General features: G+C 52.2%; 1 protein-coding gene across 1 annotated transcript; it reads right to left on the bottom strand.

Annotated features, from left to right (window-relative positions):
• Positions 1-2592: 2592 nt before the first annotated feature.
• LOC118586848 lies at positions 2593-6249 on the bottom strand. Its single transcript, XM_036192220.1, has one exon. It carries the CDS (start codon positions 6247-6249, stop codon positions 2593-2595), a length of 3657 nt encoding a protein of 1218 aa, XP_036048113.1.
• Between the last annotated feature and the right edge of the window lie 6067 nt (positions 6250-12316).

The raw sequence follows: 12316 nt of genomic DNA, 5'->3' as shown, positions 1-12316 counted from the left end.
TAACTGTGGTCACCTCCTCTAGGCCATGTTGTCATTGTATCTGAGCTCCTTGTGTACTGAAGAGTCTTGGCCATACACCAGCCCCAGCACCAGGTATCTTTTGGCAGGCTAGGCAGAACCTATCTCTAATCTCACAATGCTCAACTGATGTTTGCAGAATGAACAAAAGAGTTGGCACACAATCCTTTCTATTATTCCCAAAACAGTGGGCCTCTGAGTTTATGGTATAGCCAAGACATGGCTTGCATAACTCCCATTTATCATACATGTTTTCCACCTTTTTTAAGGGTCATAATTTGCCCAAGCCTGGGGGCCAAGAAGCTGGATTAGGGCTCTGGAGTCAGGGGAAGTGGTGGTTCCCTAGAGCCTTGCCTGCCGCTGGCAGTATCCCACCTCTTTTTGGTCCTGTGCACACTGTGTACACGTGGGTGACAGACAGCACGTGGCAGGGTATATGTGCACATGTGAATGTGTATGCTCTCTCTGATCGAGGGAAATGGAAACAGCACAGTGGATGCAGTGATGCAGCACAGTGATGCCCAGGGGCACGTGTGTCTGTGTTCCCTGTGCACCCAGGCGTGCTTGCTGCCACATATGCATGGATGCAGCAACTAGTCCCCAGAGCTGTGGTTCCCCTTCCTGTCTGACACAAAGCTTGGGAGGCTGAATCAAGCTGTAAGAGCAGGACAGGGCTGGATCGTGCCCAGGGCAGGCCAGGTCTGTGATGACTTTATGTCATTGACTGTTTCCAAGCTCCACTCCAGAACTACCCCTTGCTTTCATGAGTGTGTGAGGATACACAAGTTTTTGTTGTTTGTGGAGGGTAACCTGAAGGCATGGCTTGTCCCTCAACACAAGGTAGTAGGATCAGCTTCAAGGTGTAGGCTTCAGGCAGCCTCCAGCTGCCCTCTGGAAAACAATAAGACCTGTCAGTAAAGCGCTTGCTATGTAAGCACGAGGACCTGAGTTCCAGCCTCAGAATCCGTGTTTAAAACGACAACAAAAAAAAAGCCGGGCAGGGGTGGCGCATGCCTTTAATCCCAACACTCAGGAGGCAGAGACAGGTGGATCTCTGTGAGTTCGAGGCCAGCCTGGGCTACAGAGCGAGTTCCAGAACAAGCAATGCTCCACAAAGAAATCCTGTCTTACAAAAAACAAAAACAAAAACAAAAACCAGGCATAGTGATGAGTATTTGTAATCCCCAGTGCTGGGGAGGCAGAGCCAGGTAGATCTATGGGGTTTGCTGGCTAGTCAGTCAGCCTAATTAATATGTGAGCTCCAGATGTGAGAGATGTGTCTCAGAAGCAAACTAGTAAATGTTGCCTGAGGAACAAACACAAGGTTAGTCTCTGGCTTCCATATGCATGCAATCACACACACACACACACACACACACACACACAAAGGGGGTATGGTGATTAATTTTTTAAAAGACCAGCTTAATTTGATCCTTTCAGTTCTTCCAGGCCATACACTGAATCAATCCCAAACTTCACTCTGTTGAAGGCCAGACTGTGCGAAGGGACATAGCTTCTAGCTATCCATTAGCCACAGGGATAATAAAAAGTCTTAACCCTGTCCAAAAAAAAAAAAAAAAAAAAAAAAAAGGTCTTTTGGTGTTACCAATAACCCCTGCAAGAGCCCTCCTAATGAGAACTCTGGCCACTGAGCATTCCAGAGCTGCCTGGGTTGAGGGGAGGGGACTCTAGGGAGGAGAAGGGAGCCCAGAATTTATAGTTCAGCTTCCCACCAAAACTAGAGGGTCAGAGAGCCAAAATAAGAAGCAGGATAAGACGTGAACTTCAACATCCAAAGAGCCTACAGAGCAAGAGCAGGCTGGGGCCTCAGCTAGCTGTGCTTCCCGTCTGGGGTCCAGCACTTAACTACCCTCTCTGCTTCTTGCCCTGGGTACCAATGGCAGTGCTCCCATGCCCTTATTTTGAAGCCTCTGATAACCCAGCTAGAACTCCCTCCCAAGGTTTAGAGACTAAGAGGTACTTGTGTTCTTTACTAGGTTCTTCCCCAAGAAGCCCAGATTCTGGCAGACACCCTCCCTTGGAGGCAATGTCCCCCGCTCCCCTGCAGCCATCTTTGGAATTGTTCAGCTACTGTCCATGTTGCTGGCCTCACCCCAAGAAGAAGGCCCAAGAAGGAATCTGGAAGCAATTCTTCCTCTGGAGCTAGGGGAAGGGGCTGCCCCCCACCCCCACCTCATGACTCACTCTAGGCTGTGTGGGTTATTACATTATGTTTGAAATTACCATGGCAACAAGCTGGCAATCAAGGGTAATTGCACTTGTCGTCAGGGCAACAGGGCAAAACCCCACAGCAGCCATTTTATGTGGTTGCCCTTGGGGTGCAGTAAGGTCAAACCAGATTAGAGATAATGATGACCAAGGGGCTTTGGGGGTCTCTGGAAAGGGCTGGTTGCCAGGGCTCATGAGGTTCTTGAGTGTTGAAGTTAGGTATGCCTTGGGAGAACCAGGATCCCCCTCATTGACCCCATGTCTGGAGTCTTGTCTTACCCATACCACCCTCCACCAAAAACATGCAACAGTACTTAAAGTGAGCAGAACCAGAAGTTTATGTGCTCATAGCTGGTACTTGTAGATAGCCCACGGGCCTTCCTCTTCGTATTCCCTGCGGCTGAGCCACAGGCTTTGGAAGGAGTTCCGGCATGCCATGATGGAACCCCCAAGCCAGGCAGCCACTGCGCGGTGGGGAGAACCCAGAACAGTAGCACCAGGGCCCAGCTCCTGTCTCAAGCGCTCAGGGAAACCATTCACCAGGGTGCTACCACCTTCCAGCACCACATTGGCCAGCAGCTGCTCCTGCTGCTTGGCCTCCAGCCGGCTGATACTTAGCAGGGCCAGCTGTGGGAGGCCCGGCTGGTTGAGACCTAGCAGATTGGGTTGAAAGAGAGCCTCAGGGCAACAGAAGCGCTCAGAGCCCAGTGTGATAACTTGCTTATCTGGGAGTACAAACTCCACCTGGGTCTGGGACTGGTTTCGGGCCATCTCAGCTGCCATATCCATAGCCACATAACAGCAGGCCTCTTTAATCTGTCTGACAAATTCTGCCTTGGGTGGTGAGTGGCCACCTGCTAGCAGCAGCTGAGCCAGGTAATTAGTGAGATCAGCACCAGCCACATCCAGCCGGTAGGTGTCAAGTGGAGCCAGGTCCCCAGTGAGGATGGGTGCCACATAGGAGGTCCCGTGGCCGCTTCCCACCACAAGGCCAGTGGTACGCCCATAAGCATAGAGCGTCAGTAGAGCCTGATGAACTGTCTGCATTGCTGGCACACGGAAGCGCTCAAAGAGTATTTCGGCCACCTTTTCTCTGTTGGTACGTGGTGAGATGGGGGAGTCGGCCACAAGCACAGCCATCTCCTCAGGCTGCACTCGGAGCTTGCAGTAGAACAAGTGTTGCCACAGCACCTCTAGAGCATCCCAGTCAGAGACCACTCCTCGGTTCAGTACAGAGTAGGAGCCCTCTTGCTGTTCGGGTACCACATACTGGGGCTGGCCCTGGGTTGAATGCTGCAGCATCTGGACTTGCGAGGGCACCACACTGAGGACATGGTCCTCTCCGGCCAGTCCACATTTGGTAAATCCTGTGCCTGTATCAATCACTATGGCTGCCATGTTCTGGTAGGGACTCGAGCGGTGGCAAAGCACTGGTGACTGGACCGGCAGAGCATCCACAGTGGGTACTAACCCATAGCAGTTCCCATGGAGAAGACCCAGGTGTGCAACCACTGAGGAGCGTGTAACATCCTCAGCTGCCAACTTGAACTGATGTCCACTCTGGGACGGAGGGCCCGCCATGGATATGGGCAAGTCTTTACAACCAGTGAATGTGATCAGCTGTTCCTGGTGGGCCCTGTGGGGGTCGCTAGGTTGCCAGGATGGGAGCGGATGTATGCTGGATCTCTGAGCACTGCTGTTTCCAACTTTATCTCTGTTCACATAAATGCAGGCCTCCTCAGGTGCCAGGGGTACTCGGAGAATTCCCACGTGTGTCAGATTGCCCAAGGACTCACTCCCCTGGGTGGAGAGCTGGCCACACTCCCCAGAGGTGAAGGTGGGCTCATTGGTGGTGGGGGACTTCACTGTGAGAGGTACCTGTCTGGGGAGGGAAAGTTGTCTGGAAAGAGGAGTCTGCTCATAGAGATGAGGTAGACTAGTAATCGGGGGCTGACCAGATAGGGAGCCCTGCTCAGCTACAGGTAGCTGTCTAGCAAGGAGGCTCTGCCCATTGAGGAAACTCTGACCAGTGAGGAAGGTCGGCTTAGTATCTTCAGCCTGAGGGCCACTAGGCTGAGCAGAATTGACCTCTTTCTGGTTATTGCTGCCTGCTTCCTCCTGGAGTGGAGATCTGGATACTCTCTGGGTATCGGCTGTTGAAGCAGTATCTGGCTTTATCCACTGCGATTTCCTAGTCTGGACCATGGAACTGCCTTGCATTCTGGGAGAGTCCAGCATCCAGATGGTGTGGCTAGGGTTAATCTTTTCAGCCTCAGATTTGGACCAGCTAGAATCAGGACCTTGGACTGGTATCTTTTCACCATATTGGAGGGGTGTCCCTGGTACAACAGGTCTAGCAAGCATCCTGATAGGGGTCTCAGTGCCAGGGGAATTATGTGGCTGTAGGTTGTGCCTGGCCTCTTTGGAAACCAGGGTTACCTCTGGGTAGCTTGCAGCTGAGAGGCTGGAGGGCACAGGGCTAGACAACATGGCTGTGGTGGACCACAGGCTGGGGTGGTCACTGTTAGGGGAGAGGATTGGCCTAGACAATGGCCGAGAAGACAGCATATTTTCAGAGGTACGAGTCGATGGATGGTTGGGCGTGAGGCCTACAAGCACTGCCCGTGAGCCCGTGGGATCATGGCATAGCAGCCCCATCCTGGTGCTGCCTGTGGCTATATCAAATACCAGCACATGGTCTTCTACAGCATCCTGGAGCTGGCAGGTTGGAGCACTAGAAATGGGAATCTGCATGGCTTCTCTGGGAGCCTGGGGTGGGGACTGCTTGTTGCAGATTCCATGATTGGCGGGCAGTGGCACATTGGAACAGTTGTTGTTGTTGCAAACATTGGGGGCCTGCTTGTCTGGCTGAGAGCTGCAAATCTTGTGGCTACTTCTCTGGGTCTTGAGAGCAACTAGAGACTCTAAGGCTGGTGTGGAGGTATCTAGCCTGGAAGCATGGACCAGAGACTTCTTTACAGGATCCTCAGATTGCTTGGGTGGCGCCTGCATCTTGTTAACCTCTTGCTCCTTGGTGTGGGCTGGAAAGTCTACTGGAGTAGGTATTGGAGTGGGAGGAGTCTCCTTAAGGGAAAAACCCCCTTTGTCCTTTTTGAAAGAATCTAAGAGGGTGAGCAATTGGTTGCCATCATTCTTGAGATCAAGAGGCAGGTCTTTAGTGGCCACAGTGGTATGAGTCAGGTAGTCGGGATTAGAGGTGTAAGGTTCAACTGCAGCAGGTATTGGTGTTCCATTGACAGCTGGAGTAGAAGCTTGAATTGAGGTGAGAAGAGGTAATAATGATGAAGTTGTCTTATTTAGGCTAGGAGCCTGAGCCAGATCTGGACCCTTGTCCTGCCCCTGATCTTGGACTGGAGCCTGAACCAGAGTCACAAGAGGATCTTGACCTTCAACTGTGCCACTCTCTCCTAAGAGGAGGTAGGGGAGCCATCGGCTCTTCCTGGGACCCACAGGGGCCGTCTGGCCAATGTTACAGGTTCCTTTGCCCCAGCCTATCAGAACTTTAGCTGGAGCCTTGCTCTCCCTCCCAATCTGTAAGTGACTCTGGGAGAGGTTGAATCCATACTGGGCTTTGTCATTGGTGCTGTCATTGTTCATGCACAGTGGTAGAGTCTGAGTCCCATCGTCCATGAGGAGATGCTCCTGGGTTCCCACGGTGAGGTTTGGAAATGGTTTAGAAGAGGAGAATCTCGAGATGTCTTGGGAGGCCTGTGCATAATTACACTGGGAGCTGACCTGAGCAGAATCCTGGAGTGGTTGGTGAATAGGCTGAGAAGGGGCAGCCTGGGAGGTTGAGCCGCAGGTCGCGTCAGCGATGGCCCCAGTGGACAATGACAACCCCTGCTTCGAGTATAGGAATCTTGAGCTCATCCATGGTCCCTGAGACCCTCTGAAGCCACCCCTTAGCTGCTGGCTGCCAAGCAGGGGATGGCCCTGGGGGCCCGATGGATCAGGGCCCCCCACCTTCTTGGTGGCTTCCATAGTCTTGCTCCATGCCCCAGGTGCCCTGCCCCCACTTCGTTGCCATGGTGACCCCACACAATCACTGCCCCCAGTGACCTGGAGAGTGACAATGTATGGGATAACAGGGGCCCCACCCACCGAGGGGGGTGCTTCTCTGGAGACTTTAGGAGGTAGAGAAACTTAGGGATCTCAATGACATTAGACTGCTATAGTTCAGCTTTGTCCCTACATAATAGTCAGTAACCACTCTATCCAGGCCAGCCCCTGAGCGAGGGCAGTGTCCCAGAGAGGGCTAAAGGTAAGGTCAAGGGAGAAAAGCAGGGAGCTTCCCTGACACTGGGCCCTTTGCAAGAGCAAAGCCTCTTTACTGTGTCTAAGAGATAGAAGTGGGTGAGGGGCCCAGGCTCAGCCCTAGGCTCCCCTCCCCTGTTCCCTGCTTCTGCTCCCGCTCCAGGGACAGCAGCTTCTTGGCAGTCTCTGCTACTCCAGATGGTTTTCCTCTGCTTGTGCCTCATAGAGCCCCCTCCCCAGAGCCACATGTCCCTGAAGCCCAGGACCAGTATCTTGCAGGAGTGGGTATGGGGGTGGTGGAGGTGGAGCCTCTACTCCGAATCTTCAAGTCAGAATGTTCTAGCTCCTGTCACATTGTCTCAGTTTCATCCTGGCCATCCCGAGAGCATAGCACTAGGCCCAGGCCTAGGCTGCAGTAACCACACTGTTAACAAAGTGTGGCTTACAAGATGGGGAATGATAGAGATGTAGTAGGAGTAGGGCCTCACTCACAATCGGGACATGGCAGGGGCAAGCCTGAGCACACAGTGGGTGTGATCAGTATTGTATATACAGTATTGTAGACACAGCAAGGGCAAGCTACACAAAGCTCTGGATATGGATAGACATGTAAAAAATGTAAGCTTTTAGGCTTGATCAGCAAGTCTGCCTCTTTTCTTTGATGGGGAAACAAGAGTAAGAAGGAATCAAACCTCCTTGGACCAGCCCCTTAGATCCGGCCGGGGCTTCCCTGAGTCTCAGCACTGCTCTACAGCTAGAGGACAGGTCATTGGCATGGATCTACTTCTGGAAGTTCTTCCTTGGGCAATCAAACCCTCCTTCCTCCTCCAGCTCTGAGTCTAGGCCTACCCCCTCTGTGTTCCAGGGCTGTGTTCCCTTCAGGCCTCAGTCTTTCCACCCAAGAAACAGGTTTGTGGAGAATGCAGCTGGAGGCTTGTCCTCCTCGGAAGCAACATGTTTTCACAGAGGTTAAAAATAGTGTTTACAGTTGGCCGTGGGGTGTGAGGCTATGTGACCAGGGACTAAGGCTGGTACTGTGCTGTATCCGCACCTTTTTGATTGGCTGTTGGGCAAAGCCTGACTCAGCCACATTTCAGGCCCCCTGTGCCACCCTCCCTCTTCAGTTAAGATAGGGAACAGGCAGCTTGGATTCCTGGGAACCAAATTACTTATCACTGCGCTGTGCCTGGGAAGGTAGAAGAGCCCATGGGTCTGCAGGTGCTCCCTCTCCTCTCCTCTTCTCTCTCTCCTCTCTCCTCTCTCCCCCCTCTTCTCTCTCTCTCTCTCTCTCTCTCTCTCTCTCTCTCTCACACACACACACACACACACACACACACACACACACACACTCACACACTCACACACTCACACACACCCTTGCAGAACACAATTCATTAATCTTGGGTCTGAGCAAGCTACTTGTTTTTCTGTGACAAAGATGCTGGTGGTAGCCTCTAATATCTCTGCGATATAAAAGTTGAGCTGTACCTGGGAAGAATGGAGCAGTGAAGTGTGATGTCCTAAGAGATAACCTCGCCCCTGCTGCCCACTTGCTTGATGACTGAGCTCATTGTCTACCTCATTCATAAGTGAGGTATAACCCCTTTTTCCAGGACTGGGGTCCTTTGTGAGCAACTGTCCTGAGGTCTCTTGGAGGAAGAGAGAGAGCAGAGCCCGCTGAAGGGTCTGGCCCAAGAAAGCAAGCCCTTCCCACTTGTGAAGCAGACATACCTTAGAGCTACAATAACAGTGACTGGATCCCATTCTTTGTGGGGGACACATGGGACCCAGTCTTACAGCAATTCAACAAGCGGGTTGCTACAGTGTCTCTATTACAGATGAGGAGATCGTCAGAAAGCAACTGTGGAACTGAGTCAGACTTGGAAGCTAGGTTCCCTGACTCTGGACCCATATTGGAGGAACACATGGTACTACCACTGGGTGCCACTCCAAGGCCATGCAGTAATGGGCCCTGCTGGAAGAGAGCCAACAGGCCTTCCTTTGGGGAGGGAGCCCCAAGCCCCACACTTAAAGCTGTGTCTCTCTTGTACCTGCTCCCTCTGGTAACTTAGCAAGTAGCTCAAGGCCTGGGAAAGGTTATGTTCTCTATGGGGGATACTAACCCAGTATCCTCCTAGGAACTTGACAATACTGAATATGGCCCAGCTGCACCCTGTGTGGCCAGGCTAACACCCTCTGTCATTAGAATTCTTGACTGGCTGAAGCCCATTGGGGGATAGTGCCCCTGTGCGCCCCCCACCCCCACTTGTTTTTTAAATAGTCTCTCTCCAGGAAGAAGGGCGTCCAATTCTATTTCTGATTCTGGGAAGTGAGGAGGGCCAATGTGTTGCCATGGTAACCTAAAATCCCCTCCCCCAGGCTAAGCCCATTCCCCAGGCTGAAGGCCTGGGGGGGTGGCTAGAAGGGGTAGCTAGGAGAAGCTGAGCAATTCAGTTTGAGGGTGAAGTCAGTGTGTCCCCCCTGTGAAGGCAGATGCCCTGCTTGGCCTTCCCTCTTATACTTCATCTTAACCTTCCCAACAAGCACTGTGGAAGACCCTGGGAGAAAATGTTCTGAAGTCCTGTCACCTAACAGGCCCTAGGGAACGTGGCAGTGACAGAAAGGAAGGGCCTCAAGGGAGAAGGGAGGCTGCTTATGTTCTACCAGGGGTTCTTCACCCCTCAGCCAGCCTGGCCTGCTTGTCCAACACAGACCCTGTTTTGGGCACCCTTGTGTTCTTAAGCAGCAGCGAGCTGTGTGAAATCCTGCTTTTGCACTCTTCCAGTACACCTGCCTTCAATACTCTGGGCCCTGGGAATGTTCCAGACATCTTAGACAACTTAAGATCAGAAGGCTCCTTCAGTGGTCTCCCAGTTCGCTCGTACGCTTAACAGTGGATCAGATCCTGAGGCTTATTTCCCTGGGGCTTTGTCTTGGGGCCTTGTACATCAGCTTAAGTGCTCCCAAGGCTGCAGATCCGTAGCATTAGATCTGTGTAGGGAGGGCACTCCATCTAGCAGAGCCCAGACAGAGGAAGGTTTCTGAAAAGACCCCACAGGTTCTTGTGACCCAACACTCTCTTAATGTTGATGGGACACTGAGAGGGCCTCAATTTCCTAGTTGTTTGCCTGCCCTGCCCCCTCCTCTCCAGAGCAATGCAAGAGCCCCAAAGCCCTAGACCTTTGGCAGCCCTGCAGCTTACCCTGGCCACGGTTCACCCATTCCATGGAGACAAGGCCAGTCTGTGAAGGAGTTGGCATCTCCTGATCCCTGTCCCACCTGCACAACCCCAGAGGAAGACAGCCAGAGACAAGAACCCCAGCCTCAGGCTGGGTGAGGTGAGATAATCCACTCCTAATCTGGGGTGTGGAAGGCAGAAGTCACTAGCGCTGGGAGGATATGGCTTCTGAGCTCTAGGCACAGAGAAATTTAAATAACAGATGTTTAAACAACCTTCCCTGCAAGCCGCTGGTGCAGTGACCCCTCTGCTGTGATGTGTTGCAGCTTAAAAATAGCCCACAATGAACCGCTCTGAGCCCCAATTGACTCAAGCTTACGTAACTCTGCGTGAAAGATAGCCAGCCGCATCAGCCAGAGGGCGGGCAATGGTACAGCCACCCTGGCTACTGCTCACAGCTGGTTGCTCCTTGCCTCTACTGGGAGCAGACCCCCATCTGGAAGCCAGCTAAGTAAGGGGTGAAGAAATACTGCCAGAAGCACACATGGCTTCATGGCTACAGTGCAGGGATCTCCAACTAAGCCTGCAGAGAGGATGTGAGGAGAACCAGGGACCCGATAAGATCTAGACAGTGGGAAGAAAATGATGAGCTGAGACCAGAGCACCCAGTTGACAGGGTGACTGGAACTGCCCAGGGTATTCATTTCCCCTCTTGAGGGGGCTTCTTGACTTGACAGAACAGGTCAGCAAAACTGATTAATGTGTAGCTGACACTAGTGCATGGAGCCCGGGGATGGAGCCAGCTCCCTCGAGGCCTCCAATTTCCCAAGGCACAGCAACATCCCTGGAGGAACTTGTAGCATGGGAGAGGGAGTGCCAGCTTCAAAGCTAATTGAATCCTGTGCTGTTTGTTATCAGCTGCTTCTGTATTGGACCCTAGATCCACAACCGGCCACAAATCAATAAGCCAACTGAAAGGAAGCAGAGGGGAGAGGGGAGGGTCTCTTCGACATTGAGAGCACTGGCACTCATTGGTCACTCCCCTGCTGCCCATGCTGAACCCCTTTCATGAGTCAGTAACATCTCTCAGTTCCTACCAACTGAACTCGAAATAGGAATCGCCACAGGCCAGATCCCCTGAGGTCCAATGGAGCAAGGGTGAGACAAAGCGTATTGGGAATCTCAGGCCAGACTATGGCTCCCCATCAAAGCAGGGCAGTCTACTCACTGCATGCCTTCCAGGTGCGAGACGACAGTGACACCAGTGGGCAGTCAGGAGGCTGTGAGTCATCCCTGCTTCCTCAGTCCCAGCTCCCACCATGGCTTCCCTTAGTCTTTACCGGCATTTTCTCGCCCCTCGGCCCCACTCGGTTGTCCCGGAAGAAGACAAGACATGTTTGTTTGGAACAGGCTCTCATGGAATCCAAGCTGGTCTGGAGCTTATTATGTAGCCAAGGCTACCCTTGAATTCTTGACCCTCTGGCCTCCATCTCCCAAGTGCTAGGATTACAGGTGTGCAGCATCACGCCTGACTTGGAAGGTTAGTAACTTGCTATCCACAGCTCTTGGTGGGAAGGGCAGACTCCAGAGTCCTGGAAGAAAACTCCAATCACACTATCCCAAATTGGTGGGAGGCTTAGGCCTGGCAAGGCTGTTAATGAGGCTGTTCCATTAGCCATTCACTGTACCTGAGCAATCTCCCAGCCACCAAACACACACACACACACACACACACACACACACACACACACACACACACACACACACATGCACTTACACACACATACCAGAAGAGAGATAGACCAGCCTCCCTCAGCCAAAAAGGCTGTTCAGAAACCTCCTAGCATGCCCAACCCATATAGGGGAACCTCCCTATATGCCACACCCCAGCTCAGTCACCAATTTGAAATCCTAAAACAGTTCCAACTCCTGACACCCTAGAATCTGGAGCCTGACACCCTAGAATCTGGACCTAGATGGACTTGGGACTATCAGGTGATTGAAAATGGAGCTCAGAACTTGGGAGCTGTTGAATGTGTTGTGGGGTGCAATCCAGTACTTCAAGTACCTGCCTAACTGGAGTTCCTTTCTGGGTAATTCTGACCCTGGAGGCCTTTGGCCCAGGAAGTTCATGTTAGTGGGGTAACTGCCCAAGGAATTTATTTTACCCTTCAAATGGGGTGGGGGAGAGGTTTCTGGCTTAACAGGGTATATCAGCAGGATGTAAGTGCTTGCCTAAAGTATCACCGAGTGACAATCAGACCCCAAATCCCGCATTCTAGAGACATAGGAAACCTGATACCCCGTAGCTCTGCCTCTCCCTGATCCCTTCTTTGGGACCCTTTTCTATGCTAAGGTCCCTTCTGTCCAGAGTCACCTTTCCTTTCTGATCTTTCTAGTGAACAGATGAGCCAGTGGAGAATAAGCCCTTCTCAATTCATGGCTTAGAACTCTTGGGTGGTCCCTTTGGGATGAGGTTAGAAGATAAAGACTACAAGTTGGGGGGATGTAAACCCCTCCCAGAAGGTACAGGGGCCACAGCTATTGAGGTGCCTCAGGAAACTCCATTACCTCTCTCTAGGATCAGGAATAACATAGCTGTTCTGTCTTCGGTTA

The sequence above is a fragment of the Onychomys torridus genome, chromosome 7 (genome assembly GCF_903995425.1).
Source record: "Onychomys torridus chromosome 7, mOncTor1.1, whole genome shotgun sequence".
In the NCBI taxonomy this organism is placed as follows: domain Eukaryota; kingdom Metazoa; phylum Chordata; class Mammalia; order Rodentia; family Cricetidae; genus Onychomys; species Onychomys torridus.
The sequence above is the reverse complement of the archived record's forward strand: the minus strand, read 5'-3'. Positions and strand labels throughout refer to the sequence as shown.